This window comes from Glossina fuscipes, unplaced genomic scaffold (assembly GCF_014805625.2).
Source record: "Glossina fuscipes isolate IAEA_lab_2018 unplaced genomic scaffold, Yale_Gfus_2 27, whole genome shotgun sequence".
NCBI classification, from domain to species: domain Eukaryota; kingdom Metazoa; phylum Arthropoda; class Insecta; order Diptera; family Glossinidae; genus Glossina; species Glossina fuscipes.
In genome coordinates this window covers 3,891,645-3,911,464 of record NW_023998422.1, presented here as the reverse complement: position 1 = coordinate 3,911,464, position 19,820 = coordinate 3,891,645, and the positions used below count along the sequence as shown (strand labels likewise).

At 32.8% G+C, this 19,820-nt stretch overlaps 1 protein-coding gene across 2 annotated transcripts in view; it reads right to left on the bottom strand.

Moving 5' to 3' along the window:
* Positions 1-3,998: 3,998 nt before the first annotated feature.
* LOC119635688 overlaps positions 3,999-19,820 on the bottom strand; it is a 36,671-nt gene continuing 20,849 nt past the window's right edge. The window contains exons 1-3 of one of the 2 annotated variants that reach the window (XM_038030640.1): positions 11,115-11,500; positions 10,830-10,971; positions 3,999-4,973 (exon numbers count right to left, since the gene is read on the bottom strand). In XM_038030640.1, the coding sequence (XP_037886568.1) occupies positions 4,804-4,973; positions 10,830-10,971; positions 11,115-11,204 (402 nt within the window). In that variant the 5' untranslated portion in view covers positions 11,205-11,500 and the 3' untranslated portion in view covers positions 3,999-4,803. Of the gene's footprint in view, positions 4,974-10,829; positions 10,972-11,114; positions 11,501-19,820 lie in introns of those variants that run through there. The other variant, XM_038030641.1, reaches the window with a different exon arrangement.

The following is a 19,820-nucleotide window of genomic DNA, read 5'->3' as shown; positions in this document are numbered from 1 at the left end:
AATAAATTACGAAATGCCAAGTCGAAACTTTTATTTACATATTTAGAATTCTTTCGATAAATTCACTAAAGCAGCAATGCCTTAAGATAGGAAAATCGAGCAAACGTACCAATAGTGGAAGCCCTCTAACCAGACCGTTTTCTACAATTTCAACGAAGGATCGACAAAAGTTTCATAAATACAAAAACTGATGGGTGTGAAGTGCCCACAAATTTCCAAGTACTACTAAATTAATTAATTATTTCTTTGATAGATCAATTAAATGAATCGTTTACAAAAGTTTTTAATCTGCTAACAGGTTTTGAAAATTCGACGAAATTGAATAAATTTTATTCACATAAGAAATTAATTAAATACTTCCTAAATGTATGTTACATTACATACACGATTGAATCTTGGTGAGCAACAATAGTAAATGTATTATTTGTAACATATTTTTCGGAAAACAAATAATCTAAGTTTTCGATTAATTTGTTCGTATTTTTAGAAATGACTGAGTTACTAAAGCACATTGTTGGTATTGCGCTCGCACTGTGCAATCGTTAGGAAATTGTGAAAAGAAATTAATTCTATGAGGGAGATATTGGATATTGTTAAGTGAAGAAATAATATTCGCTCTACTTTATCGCAATAATATATACTTTATATATAGTATGAACTCAGTTTATATGAATTTGCAGATGATTTAATTGAACAGTCGAGAATTAAGCTTAAATGTATATGGCATGGCATTGAAAGCAATTTTTTTTAATTTTTTCATTTCGTATTCACACATACCTTTGGTTGTTTTTCTAACCTTTTGGGCCTTTTAAAACAATATTTCGAAACTTGTTTCGGGCATCTAAAGAGAAAGTAATTACGGAGAACAAGTGCGCGCTTTTAGAATAGTAAGAGGTAAATATTCATGACCAGATAAAGCAAAGGCAATGTAAACATTTATTAAGAATTTCATTAAAAATGTTTTATTGACGTTCTACGGTTTCTATTAATGGCATTTTATTTACTGTTTGCGCTTTTTCGCTATTGCACAACTGCATTCATCATTAATAAAGGTTCGCATTACCGAGTATGTACATATGAAACTGGAATTTTTAATGGAAAACCCAGGTTTTTTGCATGAAAGTGATAGAAACTATTTTATTCGGGGTATTGCCCGTCGCTAGTTATGCGTTTTTCCCCTCCTCTGATAATCTGTGGATGCCAAAAGAAGCTGTTGCTCTTGTCATATATTTTCGTAAACAGTGAAACGCTGGTCAGCGGGAGTCTATCACACCGGTGCAGAGAAATTATAATCGGACGAAACCGACCTTGGCGAGTAAATCGCATCGTCTAGCAAAGTTCAGTACTTCCAACGCATTGCGGACTGGTTTTGCCTATGAACGCTGGAGGGATTTGGTGAATCAAGAGCGTTGAATATCAACCTTTTCACCAGACTTCAGCAAATGATAACAGATAACACACTGCTGACTCCATCAAATGGAGAATATCATCCTCAAGGCAAAGCAAATCAGTGCCGCAGCTGATAGGGATGGTGAATATTTACGCCTGGAATTTCCGAAATATATTCTCTTTTCATCCTCAGTTAGGATACGATGCAAAAAAGATGGAAAAGGCAGGAAAGAAGACTTTCTTTTGTATAACTCTGGCAAAGAAATAAATGCTGACAGCACGTAACCCGATATTTTCATTGTTAAAAAAGCGATGCTTGCGTTGGTGAATTTGTTGGTATTACGACTCCTTATTGGGACCGGAATCTTCATTATTATGCGCCGGCCCATGCTCAGGCATCAATAAGTTTTAAACCATTTTTTATATTTTTTCGATCAAAATGTTGTGAAAGAGATCTTTTATCGCACCACTTGTGTGGCAAGGGTATATTAAGCTCCTGTGGATGTATGCAACATCCGGAAGGATTTGAGATGAACCTTGAATAGGTCTAAGTCTGCCTGTCCGTTTATCTAACATGTTTTCTTGCGTCTAACGTACCGGCCGTACGACCGTTTTGGAGACAAAGAAGAATCGTTCCGATCGGACTATTTTTTCGATCACTTTCGAGACATTGAAATGAAATATTGATAAAATGTTTATTAAATTTCCTTTTCATTTGCAAATGTAACGTAAATAATATTGAATGGTTGGTCTTAACATAATAGTATAATGTTTTAATTAATATTTAATTACTTGGTATAGCTTTCAGTAAAATCTAAGTAAAATAAATATCACAATATTTAAATTATATCTAAATAAAAATCGATAGAAATTTTAACGCTCAATAAACAAAAGTCAACATAGTGAAATAAGTTAACAAAATTGACAAGGAAATAATATAAATATTAATAATATATATCATCTGGACATACGTTATTGCAACAATATTTGCATTTTGTTATTAGTAATCATTAAAATGAATGAAATCGTAACGTATTTAATAAAAACGATGCAGCTAATGGTGAATGCAAGCAATAATATAATTTACATGAACATGAGTAGAGAGAAATTTTCCGAATGAATGGGTGAACAAAATTTTACAAATTTCCCTTGAACGATTACTACACAAGTGTTTGTGTGTTTAAAGACTTTTACAAATAAAGATAACGACATGGATTCCTAATAATGAAATGCTTAGTAAATATAATTTGAAAATAAACTTTACAACAAGTTTATATATTACAATATGTTAACAACAATAGCAACAATAGCAACAATAATAACGAAAACAATTTTGTTGATACGTATATGTATATGCGTAGCAACCGTTAGCGATAAAATGTGACTTTTCAAATAATTCGTCGCTTTATTATGCCCACATAAAACCTTTAAAATATTCTTTAAACTCTTAACAGAAGTTATTTAAAAGAAAATCGTAAAAGAAAACCCTCACACTTACGGTACAACTTGAGTGTCAAGATTATTTTTTCAGTGAATTTAGCTTTCAGTTAAAGGTGGATTACTATATTCTGTCAAAAAAGTACCGGGAAAAGTTTATTAAAAAATTTCTCCTGATAGTGTGAGCTATAATTTCGCTAAACCGTACATTGTCAAAGAACTATCAGGAAGGACACACTAAAACAGTGTTTCTCGATATTGTGAAGAATAGTTTCGCTAAATTGTCCATTGTCAAAAAAGTATCAGGACGAACTTATTAAAAATTTTCATTCAAATTTGTGGGGAACAGTTTCGCTAAACCATGCATGGTCGAAAAGGTCTTAGAACGAACTTGTGGCATTCTTCTGTGCCATTTTCAAAAATCGTTATAAAGTTAAATAATTAAAATTTCTTTATTGACTTTCTCGATATTGTTTCCGCACATCATTTAAGGTCAAACCAATTTGATCACAAATTGCAATTAAAAATTTGTGTTTTCGTTTGTTTAAAATTAAATCATTTACTCTGAATTGGTTTCATTTTGAAAATTGCTTTCATTTTGTTCTCTAATAGTTTTGATTTTTAATTTTAAAGTTTTTCTATTAAACCCGTAATTCATTCAACTCTTAATTAAAAGTGCTTATGAATGCGTTGGCCATAGCGCATCGCCACTTCGTTGTATGCAGTTATTTATATAACAACTTTTCAAAATAACGCTTCATAGGGCAAATGATCGAAAAAGTGGTCCAATTTAAACATTTTTCGATAGCAACAGACGGACCGATGGATAGACAAGCATACAATGAAAAATACCGAGGCCCGACAAACGGAGCCTCAGATAAGCGTGCATCGAACAATACAAGTTGGACTGATGGACCCACGAACAGAAAAGTTCAGATCGATTCAGATAGTGATTCTCAATCGCGATCTCAATCATTCGATCCTTCTAGGTGTTGTATACATCCGCACGAACACACTATGCTCTTGCACGACAAGTGGTGTAGGCTATAAAAACCATTTTATTGTTATATATAAGTCTTTTTTCAATTCAGATATTATTGGAATTTAAAACAAATTTCTTTAGTTTAATAGAAACAGAGGAGCGAAAATTTTAATTAAAATCAATAAATAAATTTTTTTTTTTTGTCTTCTATTCGCAATAATTGTCATCTTCGGTACTGTGCCCTCGAACTTAAGATGTTTAAGCTTTCGTTTATTTTTGCTTTTCTTAGCATAGCATAGAGTAGAGCGCAAGGCTTGTATGCATAAGTCTATATATATATATATATATATATATACGTGTATGTATGTATGTATCTGCAATGTGTTGATGTTGTTAAGGATGTAATTTTGTACTAGTTGTTGTTGTTGTTGCTATTGCCTCCCTCCCTAAGTGACAAATGCGATGTCAAACAAGCCAACAAATTAATGACAGCTGCTTGGTAGAAGTTTTTCAAGTATCCGTCTATTATACTTGGAAACATTGTAGATGTTCCTTGTGAAAATAAATTGTTGAGAACAAAAAACGAATTGAGTTTTTTTTCTCGTTTCAATTTCTCGTAAGATACTCATTAATAACTATCTTAGTTTAAGTGTAGACATTATTTAAGAATTTTTTCTTCTTTCGGGAATGAAATTAAATCGTATACAATAACTAAATGTATTGCAGCATAATCGTTTACATTAAGCTTTATCTTAATCAATAAATATCTTTGTTTATTCACGTGTTGTGCGTTTAGCCGCAATTCTAGTTTTGTTCGCATCTGCTTGCGTACTAAACGTACAATTGACTAATTGCTAAATTGTATTTACCATAATTCTAATGGTTAGTAACGCTCCAGTTGCTATCATTTATTTACATTGCCGTATCTTGGTATTGTAATTAGCACACCATCATGTATTGCAACGAAATTGTCGTACAAACAATCGTAATCATTATTATTGTTGTAATTCTAATATAGATTGTTGTTGTTGTTGTTCTTGTTGCTCTTGTTGTTGTTGTTGTCGAGGTAGTAATAGCGCTTTACTGCTAGGGCGTATTGTCCAAGTTGTAACTTCTGGCCAAGTTGTTGCATTAGTGTTGACATTTTTATAAGTTGTATTTACACCTATATAGAAGTTAAAGGGAGAAAACAGAAATGAAATTTAATTAATAAAAACGTGTATAACTATGGTTAAAGTAAATCATTTTTTTTATTTTTTTTATGATTTCAATTATATCAAGTAAGTATATTCTGTTAAGACTAAGGTATTATTATCATTATTATTATTATAAATTTAGCCAGAGAATAAATTCTAAGACTAAAGTTTTAAAGCACTAGCATCTAAGGCTTTCGGCTTTTTTAAAAACTTTACCGCACTTGAGATTTGAACCCACGACCATTGAGTTGCTAGTCGAGACTCTTGCCTACTCGGCCATTTAGGCGGATAAAGAGAGACTAAGGTAATTAGAAAATAATTAATTATAGTTGATTAAGTTGGGAGACTACTAAATTTGAAATTTGTCTTTGGCTGACATGATTGACAAGCGAAAGTAACGCTTCAATGAGAACCAAGTATTAATTGCTTATTAAGCGGTTAACTGACTTGTGCACCCGCCAAACAGAGAGCATGTGTAATGAAGCGACTTGAGGAAAAGACAAAACTATTTTCTAAAATACATTATTATGGCATTATTATGGCAAATACACGTTCTTAACGAAAAATTTGAAGGACGGACGGACGGATCATAATGTGTGTTTTCGTCATACACAGTTAATTGGTTAACTTCTTTTGTAAAGAGAAGTAAAAGGACAGTAATGAGCAACGGCGTAGCATTAAATAGCTTACCCCAAACCGTAGGCGATGGCTTATCAAAGTGAGGCATTAATTATATGGAAAGTGGTCAAAAAGGTGATCGCGTGCGAACTATTTTCAAAAGCGCTGGGGCTAAAATACTCCAGTGTAACAAAGTTCATGCAAATATCTCAAAAAATTTGCGGACGGCAAGTTGAACATAAGGAAACGAAAAAGACAGCCGGTCAGATGGACGGTCAGATAAATGGTTCAGAAAGTGTTTCTATATCTAACGATATAATAAAAAGTGCGTCTACCGCAAATGCTTCTGAGTGTTGCACAAGCTAGTGGCCAATCGGAATCGGATCGGATGTCGGTCCATTCGATATGTACATCGACTGAACGATCACTAGAGCTACGACCAAAGTGAACTCTGAATTGCACTTGAGATTTTGAACCCGCGAAACATTGACTTTTTAGTCTTGACCATTATCAAACTCAAAATTCTGAGCTCTTCTGTCCTTCTGCTCTTTCGTCTGTCCGTCTGTCATCCTCTTCGTCGCAAAAACCGAGGTGTTTGCTTCAAGTTTGTCAAAAGCATTGAGAGAAGTTTTACATAAAGCTTGGTTTGCTTTTGAATATGGGCGAAATCGATTGAAGTGCACAGTACTGTTTTCAAAAGCAAAAAGAATTTCTTTCGTAAAAATTCGTGCACTCTATGGGCGATCTTATAGCAGCATCTCAAAAATTAAAAAACAAAATCGACCGCATTTATCCAATATTAAGGAGTATTGAAGCCGTGTTTCCTTGTGGTTGTTTTGCTTTGCCAGCTTAAAGGCTTCGATCATATTCAAATCTATCTAATATTTTTTGCTTATTAAGATTCATTTCTTGTCATGGTTTTAAAAACAGTCGTGATAGTTCCAGAATAGAAAGAAGTTTTGATCGACCAATCGTTCACAATTTTTTTTTTTTTTTTTTTTTTTTTTTGGTAAAGGCTTATGACATATCATAAATAGTTCACTTATCGTTTGCTTTGAAGAGCATTTCGCGTTGTGATGCTATTAATTACATTGTTGTGCAAACTAATGAGGCCGTACACGATGCATTTACTAATTGAAGCTTATTGATCCCATGAGTGATAATTGCCGGATTGTTTTAGTGTTTGATTTTGTAATTGTTGTTGATATCTTATTATCGCATACAATAGTTTCGAACAATTAGCTGGTATTGCAAGCTGTTTATGGAACTATTTCGCATGCAGCGATTAGCATATGGTGAGCAAATAATACAAATTTTCTTTAGGACATGGCAGAAACCAAGAAAATGTGAATATTTAGTAGCCATGAGTGAAACCGAATGCGAAAGGATTGCAAAATATTTGATTGGGTGTTGACAATGCTCTTTGGGGGCATCGGAACCTCGTTTACATCAGATTTTCGTATGATGTTTTTGACCTATAGTTGATATTGAAAAATTTGATACAAAGTCGTGAGAGCTTTAACAAGTGATAGGTCAAAATTGGTCTCGTGACTGTGTATTAAATTTTTTAATTTATTATTAAATCTGAACATTTTTATAAAACAAGATTAGGCTACGAAGAGGGCCGGCCTATAATCTTTGCTGATAATGTTGCCATGAAAACGAAAAAAACAGGTGACGGCTTAGTGGACTCTTCATAAATTGATGGCGCTTTTTTGCTATCAAGATTTTTACTAGTTCTAATAAATATTGTTAACAATCTTTTATTACTGTTGGCAATTTTGGCAAGCGGAGCTTCAGATGCTACGACACGAGTTCCTATTAAAAGCAATGGCTTGGTTTGTTTGGTTACGGATCAAACTGCTTGTCACTGGCAGCGATGGTGTGGTTCGTTTGGCGTAGTTTCTTTGAAATGCCACGAAATGTTTGTAAGAATGATAAGGGAGAAAAGAGCTATTGCCTTATAATCCATGACATCACCTAATACTGAAGGGGAAGAAATGTCTAAAATATGTTCTTCTAATTTGTGATTATCTTTCATGTAAGGAAAAAAGTTAACAATTAAAGGAAGTCCACAGGATTTTTGCGTGAAAAGGAAGCCGCAAGGAAACTGTAATGTGCAGCGAGCACACAGGCCGTAATGAAAACTATATAGGTTTTTTAATAGCTTTAAATCAATTTCTTCCAGTAGTAACAAGTGAAAAAACTGCAGTAGGCCACAATCTACCATTAAGTACCCTAGACCACCTTATACATGTAATAACTTTTTAAAATAAGGTTATATGGAAAGTTGTCTAAAAAGTGATTCGATTCGGAACCATTTTCAACATATCTTAAAAATTGGCGGACTGTAGGTTGAATACATTAAAAAAAGGCAGACAGACGGAAAGATGATCTTAGATCGATTCGCTAAGCAGTTAAGTAAGTGATTCTGAATACGTCAAACTACCAAATGTCGGACTCTAGGTTGAACAATGGAAAATAGGACGGACAGACAAGCATAGAATCAATCTCTGGACCGATCGGACTAATAAACAGTAGGGTTATTGCAAACTCGTCTGGATATTGCATATGTTCACACAAACTTAATAAACATTTCTACCACAACTCCGAGAGTTGTAGACAAACGTAAGCTGCTAAAAAACCCAAACAAGATGCTAAGGGATTATAAACTGTAAATGTACATTTGTATATATATGCATGGCTAATTTGATTTCTTAAAATAATCTGTGAACGAAGCTGTTAAGACTCCCTGTAATTAAAAAGTAATGTTAAGACTTCCTGCAGTTAAATAAGCAAATAAACCCCTTTCCAATTGTAATTAAATTTCAAAATCATTTTCGATAATTGCCGTAGATAAATATGTGATTTAAACCTTTTGAATTTTAAATAAAAATTTGCTGCGCTTAAGCGATAAAGTTGCCTTTAACCTTTATGAGATAAAAACCTTTCCAAGTCCATATCCATTATCCATATATTCGGCATAAAATGTAATTTAAGCCAATTACTTGGCAGTTGCATGCAAAAAGGACGTTCAATAAATTTGTGAGAAAAATTTATTTGATTATGTGTTGCGATGAGGTGACGAGGCGACGTTAACATCAGCTATTAATTTTCTGAATAATATGTCAGTCACAAATGTGTCAGTTAACATTTAGAGAAAAGCAAAATCGAAAGAAAAAGCTGTGTTTACGATCAAACAATGACAAAAAACAATTGTTGTAACACAATTACTCATCGTGTAGCACTGAAGTTAGGACCAGTCATCAATTAAGAAAACAACTTTAATCGCTTCAACTGTTTCATGATGTTTATTTTTATTGGCGCTTTTTTTTCGAGGTGTGTTCCACGATTATGTGTTTTCCACGTATTACATTTAGTAATTTTTTATGAAGAGGAAAACAGTTTTGTACAAGATTCAAAAAAAAAACACAAAATGTCAGTGAACTTTGGCACAAAAAGGAAAACAGATGCAGTTTGGGACAATTACGTTAATAACCACTACTAGCTTTTATATTTGTATGTATTTGATATTGATTCGGTATTGATTCTAAAGAAGGAAGAGTGAAAAGAGCGTATATCGCAGCGTATATCGCATGTGTATATAACTAACAGTCGAGAATTATATTTGCCTAATGATTTTCAAATTACTATATGTTTTCAAGAACGATCGTTTAAGTCCATAATTTAAAGAAAATTTATCAGTAATTTTTCTTTAATGAATGAATCGATTTGATTGAAGTCGTGTGGTAAAAGAAGAAAGTCTCCTACGAAAAAGTCTCCTAAGAAATGCTTTCCAAAAACAAAGACTTCTAAAAGAAAATCTCCCAAAAAGAAAATTTCCTAAGAAAAACTTTTACTAAAGAAATTCTTCTAAAATAAAGTCTTTTAAAAAACTCTTCTAAAATCAAGTCTTCTAAAAGAAAGTCCCCTAAAAAAAACTGTTCTAAATAAAGTTTTAAAATCGTAGTAGCGTTTGTATGCCAAAGGAAAATCTCCGAAAAGAAAGTTACCTAAGGAAAACTTTCCTAAAAGAAAGTCCCCTAAAAGAAAGTTTGCGAAAAGAAAGTCTCGCTGAACTGAAAAAGTTTGCGAAAAAAAGGTAGTCGTATTCTTTTTCTTAACGAAAGTCTTCTGGAAAAAGCTTCCTAGAAGAAAAGCCTCTTTCTCCTAATTGAAAGCTTTCTAAAAGAAATTCTCCTACAAGAAAATCTTCTAAAATAAAGAAAACTTTATTATCTATCCTAAAAGAAAATCTTCTAAAAAAAAAAGTTTCCTAAAATAAAGTCTTCTAAAAGAAGTTCTCGTAGTCGCATTCTACTTCTCAAAGAGATTCTTCTAAAGAGAACTTTTCTCAAAAGGAAAAGTCTCGTAAAGGAGAGTCTACTACAAAGATCTCGTAGATGAAAGTTTTCTAAAAGAAAGTCACCTAAAAGAAACTGCGCTAAATGAAAATTTTAAAATCTTAGTAGCGTCTTTCTTCATAAAGAAAATCCTCTAAAAAAACTCACCTATGAAAAAGTCTTCTAAACGAAAATTTACTAAGAGAAATTCTCCCAAAAGATTGTTCTCATCAAAGAAATTTCTCTAAAAAGAAATCTCATAAAATAAAGTCTTCTTAAAGAAAGTGTTCGAAGAAAAAATTTTCCTAAACGAAAGCGTTCTAAAAGAAAATCTTGTGAAAGACAGTTCCCTAGGAGAGACCCTTTTAAAAAAGAGTTTTGAAATCGTAGCTGCATTCTTTTCAATGCAAGTCACTTAAAAGGTAGTCTTCTAAAAGAAAGTTTCCGTGAAGAAACTCTTTTAAAAGAAAGTTTTGAAATCATAGTCGCGTTCTTCTCAAAGAAGATCTTCTAAAAGAAAGTTTTGGAAACGTAGTCTCACTTTGAAGAGTCGGACGAATAGACAGACACCGTCACCTACCGCTTTATTCACATTAGCAGCAAACGTTTGTTTGCATTCTCTGGGATCTATGGTGCAAATAATTGCTTTTTGACTTTTTTTTTTTTTTTTTTTGATTTACAAGCACTTGAGATATTTAAAATATCTTTTATGAGAAGATTTTGAAACGAATGCTTTCAAATTTCAAAAGATATAACGGGCAAACATAACAGATTTGTTTATTATTTACTAACACACACATTGCAAATGTTGAAAATTTCATGCTAAACCATTAAATTATTTATAAAGTGGAAATATTTACTTACCGATGTCGTTCGCCGTGACCGGATTATGATGGAGCGTTGATCGTGCATTACCACTGGTTACTCTTGTGAATTCGGTAACTAAATGTGACATGACAATCAATAGCACAAACCAAACGAAACGATCCATGGCAGTGATGATAATCTGAAATGGTGACAACAACAACAACAACAATAATAATAATAATAATAATAAGAACAAGAACGCGCAAGCAAAAATAATAATAAAACTAATGGAATTATGAAAATTCTATTGAAAATAAACAGAGAAATAAAAAAAAAACGCACATCATTGTTTAAAGTCATTTTCCATTCGTTTGCTGGAACGCAATTAAATGAACTGAATTTTAGAAAATATTTTTTAATAGTAAGTAACATGAAAAGCACATTTGTTTGATTTTAAATTGTTTTTCAATAAAATATATATAATATGAAAATATTATATATCACATCGATCTTGTGCAACCCAGCAAACAGCGCACAAGCAATTAACTAAAATTACACAGTATAATAAAATTAAAGTCAAGCTCAAGCGTTAATGTAAGTAAACCGGTTAAAGCCTTTTTGCTTAACTTAACACTTAGCCAACTGAAAACGTTCTGAGCTGCGTCGAATTATTTGAAAAGTGCACAGGGATTGTGTGTTGTTGGTTTAGCAGCTTGAAAACTCGCAACGATATATTACACCACAGTGCAAGTATAACAAACAACAAACGTAGATAGCTATTATTAAATAAAGACTTTTTTGTTTTTTTTTGTTTTTCGTATTTTTGTATTGCTTCGGTTTATTAAACAATTTTTTTGGTAAATATTTTGTAGTAATTTTTCGCAAGATATCATAACCCGTGTATACGTGTGTCTATCTTTGCTGCGGATTGGCTTTTGTTTGTCTTGTATTTTGTATGTAATTAGAATGTAAATGATATCTTGAGTCGCTGTACAGAGCTTAACATCATCTCAATTTGAAAGAGCTTGTTGTAGGCAAAGAGTGGCAATATTATCCAAAAACAAACACTGAAATCTGGTTAAAATATCATCAACATCTACATAGAATAGAAAAGAATATATATAAATAAAGAAAAACTTGTTTTCTGTAATTATTTTTATTTTTATTTTTTATTTTTTATTTTTATTTTCATTTTCATTTTTTTTTTTTTTTTTTTTTGGTTTTTTCGTTTTTTTTTTTTTGTTTTTTGTTTTCACGTTTAGAGGTTTCCATAAATATTAAACTTGAAGTTACTGCATGAGCATGAGCTTACTTAAGCAATATTGTGCTGTGTATGCTGGTGTGCAGCTGCTCCATAAGGTTTACTTCTATTTAGCAGCATAGTTGAAAATAGAGAAGAAGTGTGCAGAAGTAGTCAAGTTGGTGGACGAGGGGGGGTTGGTGGGAGGGGGTAGGGAGGCAGCTAGTTGGAGCAGGAGATATATGCTGGGTAAAATGTAGGTCAAAACAAGGTCATCTTGCCGCATCGAGTTGCAGTCAAGCATAACCAGTTTTTCTCTTTCCTACATTCATACTAATCACTGCGGCAAACTGTAAGCGTAAATTCGCATACAATCATGTAAACGTATCCACTTACAATTTCAGCAAGGCTGCTATAATACGATTTAGAAATATTGAGATTCATGTTTATTAGTTTTAAAAAATAAACTTTGTTGTTTTTGTTTTTTTTTTTTGGTTCTTTAACTTTGCATTCTCTCTCTGTCTGACATTTACAAAATTGCCCGTTGAGCTCTTAAGTTTCATATTATTGTAATATATATTGTACTCCTTGTTGTTATTGTTGTTGTAAAATCTTATAGAGAAACAGACACAGAGTGTTTTGTTTCTTGAATTGACTTTCAGTTGCAATGGATTTATTTAAAATTCTTAGAACGATTATTGAAAGCAAAATTTTTGAATTTAATAATTTAATAATAAATTGTAATCAATTGTTCTTAAAAGAGTTTTTGTGCTTCCCTTGAAAAAAGCACAAAAAGTTAAGATAATGAATTTACCTTGAAATCTTTTAATCTTTAGAAAGACTAATACAATCTATCGTTTTACTGACTAAGCATTATTGATACTTGTATCAAGATCTCTTATATTATTGAATGATTTAACCTGGATTTCAATTTAAGACGGATTACTTCTGCCAGTCGCTTTGCCGATCTCGTGCTCTTAGCTTAACGAAGGTTAAGGTATGTTTTACGTGTATGAAGTTAGCCGACACGGCACTAGAAGTTAATTTGAGTTTCCTTGGCCTTTCATGAGTATTTGAATTTATGGTTGATATGGTATTGAGGCGAATTTGATATGTTCTCGCATCGCATTTAATTAAGAATATCTTTGTAAATTTTAAATGTTTGTTATTAAAGTCCGGGAACCATTTTCGAAACATTCTTTACGCTCACTTCGGATAACGTATTTCTAAGTTCAGATTTTTGTCTTCAACATCTTTCTCGTGTCTCAAGTAAAATTTTCTCTCTTAAGCTTAAACCTAATGTTTACATATGTAAATTGATTTGCATTCCATTAAATATTAATAAATATTTTTTTTTTTTTGCAATAAAAGGTTTGGCAACAAGTTCGTATCGTTTTTTACATAAAAGGCTGACTGACTTTTGCTAAACGAAACCGTCTCAGTTGTCATGGTTTCTCTCGGTTTTGAATAAATAACCAAGATAGGCTGTATATCCATTTCAAGGTCTCATTTAGAATGATGTTGCAATCAAATGAAAGTATCCCTAAGGAATGCTACGTCCAATGATCGATCTAATTTGTCATGAGATGTAAAAGTCAAAAGTCTGAAAGTCAATCGACTTCGGCTCTTATTTTATTCTGGCTACATTTCTTGTATGGATTGTACTATGTATGTATGAAAAGTGACAGTACATAGATAATTAACACTGTTAAGAAGAAAACTGTGTTAAGAAGAAAACTTTTTGCGCACTTGTTGACACAGACAGAAACATTTTGCATATTTATATTGAATGCCATCAAGAATACAAATGAAACGAAAGAGTTAAGTTAAATGCCTTTAGAAGAAAGGCTTGTTATTATGGTGTATAGACAAGTTACTCAATTATATATATAAATATTAATTAGTTTCATTTATTATATATAAAGGATTTGTTTAAAAGTTTTATTGCTTCAGCATTCGAGTGAAATATGTTTACCTTTACATCGCAAAGAATTGTAACCTTTAGGTTAGTGTGCCTAGTTTGGTCCGAGAAATTTTTTTCCATCTTTCATTAGAAATAAAGTAACATTAAGATTAGCTGAGTTGCTTCGATGGAGGGGAGGATCGAAAGAGTAAGATCCTGTTCCGAAATGAAATGTAGCAACTGCTACACATCCGAATTATATTTGGTGTTTTTATTATTTAGTGTAAGCTCTTCATACTCCGACGAAAACATATTCTTTTGTTTACTCATCGTTTTCAATGGAAATTTTACGCTTTACGCAGGATTTTGTAAATAGAAAGGCAGGACTTTTTTTTTACTTTTTGAATTTGTGACCAGAAGTAAAATTGAGTACTCTTTTTTAATTTTTCCACCTTGAACAGTATCCGCAACATCAATACGAGCAAATAATATACGTAACATGTACTATATAATGCATAATATGTAGCACATATTACATAATAAAGACTATAACATGACTTACTAAATATAGATATAGAGCAAAAAAGATACAATTTTTTCCTATTCGCTGAACCTTATTCTTGTTGTTGTTTGATGTAACTGCAGAGAAAAACTTGTTAAGCCAGGTGGTGTTTATGGCAACTTATCTCAAAGGAAGTCCTTTTACAGACTTGCTTCTGTCTACTGTTACTTGCCGGGCAACTGCCTCATGAATATCCCTTTTTTTTCTTGTGATTTATCGTCAGTTTCGATTGTCAACATAAATCATAAATTTGTTATTTCACGGTTAGTCTATACAGAGCGCTCCATGCGAAGCACTTTTATTTATGGGTACATTAACAATATATTGAGTGGTTCGGAAAGTCATTTCGTTTTTTCTCCCATCAATGGATTTAATTGCGTTTTTTCACAGCCAAGTTGCCTTTTGAGCCGCATTTCATCGCATATTTTAACCGCTAATAAAGGAAGGCTTGCTCACAGTAGTTTTTGGTGGTTGTCCTCTCAAAGCAGTGGCAAGTGAAAAGCGCCACTTTCGATACGTTTTATGTTTTCACTATCGAAACGGTAAAAAGGCTGTTCAAGCAAAAACCAAAAAAAAATTATACGATGGGTATGGAGAAAATCTATGGACAGAACCGATTTACAAAATTTCGTTCCTACAACTTCGATGTTGAAGATATACCATGTTCGGGATAGCCACTGATGAAACTAATGAAGGAAAAAGAAAAGGATTAACTGATGCAAACCGACGAATAGCCATTTGTATGATCACTGAGAGAATACATATATCGAGTTTGACCGTTCATATCCGCCTATCATCATATATATCCGCAATAAAAAATCGTCCTCCATTTTGACCAAAAAAATACATTCCGCATAGCCTAATAGCTTAGAAAATTTGAATTAAGAAAAATGTTAGAATTCTTTAGTGAACATATTTCTCCATTTGGATGGAGTAAACTACGCTTTTTATCTTGCTTTTTGTATCTTACCCTGCACCATCTGGTATACTAAGTATGCAATATGCAGAAGGACTTGACTTAGATCTACTCTTTTTTTACACTGGTCGATTAAGAATCTCCTTCTGAACTGATTTTAGCTTATCTGTCCATTCACCCGATATTCGGTACACTGACGTGTCTTGGTCCAAGAACAATCGTCTCTGAAAATGATTCGGACCTTAGCCCTTTTCCGATCAATTCCCATATGACAAGTAACGTTGACTATTTAATGATGGATCGGGTCCCACTGTAGTGTTTTCACTTGTTTTTTTATTCAGAATATTAATCCCGGGCATATTGTAATATAAACAAATCTTTTTTAAAGGTTAAATTAAATCACATCGTATTTAGATAGCTGTTAATTAATTATAAGCTTATAAACGAAACAAACATCCGCACTTCAGTCATCTATAAATTATTGCAATCATTTATGATTATTGCATTGTTATGACAATACCCGGCTACAAACAATAATAACAAAATTGAAAATTACAAAAGTCTACATTTTATTATTATTATTATTATTATATATAATTTTAGTATACATTAGTAGAGATATTTGCCATAAATGTATATATTTACAAATGTATAGTAAATAATAAGAAATTGTCGCCCATAACTTACTTATATGAGTTATAGAAGTTAATATGTTTTTTTTGTCATATTTATGTTGCAATATGTCGAGAAAAACAAATATGTTGACAATATTTTGAAATGAATCTCACTAATTGGTCGTAAAATTCTTTATCGATCAAACCAAAAAAAAAAAAAGCTAGCTTCGTCTTAAATGAATTTTTATTAATTTAAGTCAACAAATAATATATTATTTATTTTAATTAAATTATTGCTTTTTTTGATGATACACAAATGCTTGTCGATGGCTGAGTTTGCTTGGCATATTTTTATTCAAATAAATTTACTTGGGGAGTAAAAAAAGCAAGTTTTTACAGGTTTCTTGATAAATCAATTCAACCACTTCGTAAGTAAAATCAATCTATCACGGTTAAGGTGAAATCATATAAAGATTTCTGGTTTTTAATAGCGTTTGCCGAAGCATGGTGTGGCGCCAGCTTTATCGTTCCAGATGTTAATGCTTAGAAATACGTATTGGAGAGACTCTATAAAATGTTCGCGTTCTCGCTCAATGTGTTTTAGGTAAATTGTTCATCCTTCTCGTTTGTTTATTTGTTTGCCTCTCTTTCAACCAGCAAAAAAAGTCAATCTTCAGATCAAATAAGAGAGTAGGACGTCGAATGTCTCATCTTTTTAGCTTACACCACTTCTCGTACAAGATCAATTAAGTCCGTGCGGACGTACGTAACACTCAGAAGGACATTAGATAGGCCCGCGTTTTATTATACCGATCGATACGGAAAGCTTGTCTGTCCTTCCGTCCATCTCTCTTTTTTTTTGTTTCTATGAATTATACAGAAAGTGATTCTGAATCTATCTAAGCTTCTGTCTGTCCGCCTGTTCGTCTTCTATTCTTCCTTTCATCTACGGGATCCAATTTGTGAGATATCTTGAAGAAATATTCTAAACTGCCGTGTTTTGATTTAAGTACGAATATTATTGAAAATGATTTTTCAAAGGTCGAACTGTAGGGTGGTGTACTGCTTTTGGTCCTTTTATTACTGATTGGTTCGATCAGAACTATTTTTAATGCGACCGTTTAAACAGAATTTGAATGGACTTTTTAATCTTTCACATATATTTACTATAGATTGCAAATACTTGACGATAATCTGTAAATTTGTTATAGTCTGTTCATCTTAGATTTAGATTTTCAATCAGAGGCTACGGGCATTATTTAAAATAAATGGTATTTTATAAGTGATCGGATGCTTATTTTTAGATATTGAAATTTGAGAACCAAAATCTAAACTCTCTTTACCCTTGGGGCAATTGCCTTGTATTTACATAGTTGCACATAATGCACGATATTTTTTGTATGTGGTAGGCGTTAAAGTGAACTGCATCTAAAACTTAGTTCTAGTCAGTATATGCGCAAATTTGAGATCTATTGCATATATTATTATTTTTGGATTAGGTATTCGGGATAAATGATAACAAAGATGAAGCTTTTGTCTATTATTAAGGGAACCTGCTATGGATATTTTTTTATTGTTTCTTATTCGCGATGATTGTGGATACACTTGTGTACAGAGCAACCTCTTTTGCCAACTTATGTATGAAAACCAAGTTTATCTTTCCTGAGAGACCGAGAAACAAACATTCGGTGCATGCGATCATGAAAGCACAGGACAACGTGCAGTTGAACATTTTTATACCCGGCACTAAAGCACGAGGGCTATATTCGTTTTGTCCAAACGTTGGCAACGCCCAGATAAAAGCTCCAGAGACCCCACAATGTGTATATAGCTTTAATCGGTATCAAATATTGAACCGAAGAAAAATCGAAACTGTTTACTGAAAATTTGGGGAAAGGCGTCTACGCGCACTTAGTTTCATAGCGTATCACAACGCATAGAGACAAAGTTCTAAAACCTCATAAAGTAAATACATTCTTGACCAGATACGAATTCCAAATGTATTTAAGCATGTCCGTCTGTCTATCTGGTTGCCTGTCTACCGGTCCGTCTGTGTAGTGTCTAGGGTGAACACACTTCTGTTAGCGAAAATGGCGATATTGGGTCAAAGGACATGCCGGCAACATCCCCAAGTCTATGTAACAAAATCTGAGGACATCTTTGCTTTCCATGTTTTTTACTCTTTTTTGCAATTTTGTTATAAAAAACAGAAAAGTTGGCTACGCACACCTACTATACTATATTGAGTATGGAAATTTAGTTTTTTCGTTGCTTTTTTTAAGCATTCTTAAGATACCAGTGATGTGCATAAAAGATTCGGTCGCGGCCGACTATAATTTTCTTACTTGTTAAAGTTGAATCTCACCCTGATTAAAGCGTACAATATCTCTAATGTAATTTACATATTACAAACAGACCATTCGTCAGAGATGGCTGCGAAGTGAGGAGAAGCAATGCCGGCTACAGGTTTATTTTATCAGCCATTGTTTTCATTTCGTTGCTCGTAAGCACCTGCTGCTTATAACTATCGAAAGCTGGTTTTACTAATAGTATTTATCTGTAGCTCACAATTACCGAATTGAAAGAAGTCGAATAGAATGCCAATAATTGATTTAAATCGATTCTTGTATTTTATGTCATTTTTATAGCAAACCAGCTACAAATTCATTCTCTTAGTCATTAGTTCAATTGTTTTTGTAGTTTTTGTTGTACCAAAAGCTATACTTTTTAGCGGCGATATAAAATACCTATATTTGGAAATTAAAAATTGATCTAAGCATCTTCCAAGCCATTAATATTTCGTAGATGCACTGCTTAACTGCAAAATTTAGAAAAGAAAGTGGAAGCAGGCTTTGAGGTATTGTGCCCACAAGCCGTAGAAATAAGTGTGATAGGTTCCTTAATATACTCGCAATAGATAAAACGTTGAGCGCAAACGTTAATTCCAAAAGCAGATATCCATGTGAGATTTAAAAAAACATCTTGTAGCCATGGTCGCTAATCACTTGCCCTTAAATCTGCAGTTATCAACAGGCTGAACGATTTTTACATGTTTATTATATGTTAAGTGTCTAGTTAAAGCGAACTGTAATAGCAGAAGTAGTAGCTGTAGCAGTAGTAGTATACAAATAATTTCGCTAAAATTGTGGAATTCCAAGAAATTTTTTCAAAAAGAATTCATTGAAAATTTTGCAAATATTTCTTGCGGTAATGGGTTTCTATTAAAAACATCACTTACTGAAAAATTACATACAGAATAAGATTTGACAAACTTGAAAGTTTGACTTGAGAAAATCAAACCAACGCTAAGAACATGAAATGTTTTCAGGTCAGAGTTTAGATGCCCTTTATGTATTCGCTTGCGGCTTATAATTTAGGGGTAACACATTCTACGGCTTGATTTCCTCCGAAACCGTTTAATTTTCTATATCTTCACGGGTTCAGTCGAAAAGGTTTCAGGCTCAAGAGTCTTTTTCCTTCGATTGGTCTACTAACGCCGTTGATGAAAGGTCTTATAAAGAGCGCTTTCTTAACATGCCTTAAACGTTAGCGTAGTTTTGCTTTAAAAGTGGATTTTGCTGAATAAGATTTATTGACTAGAAAGTTATAGAAGGTCAAAGACGACGCTTTTAACTAAGAATAAATTTGTAGATTGACCTTCGACGAGCTTGTCAAAAGATGAAAAAGTTTCTGTCTAACTTTTTCCCTTTTAATATGACCAATCACTCACAACAAGACCGGTGGCGGTCAAAAAGAAATGAAGAAAGGTAAGTAGAAGCGTGGAAGGGGGGAGTGGGGGGGGGGGGGGGGGGG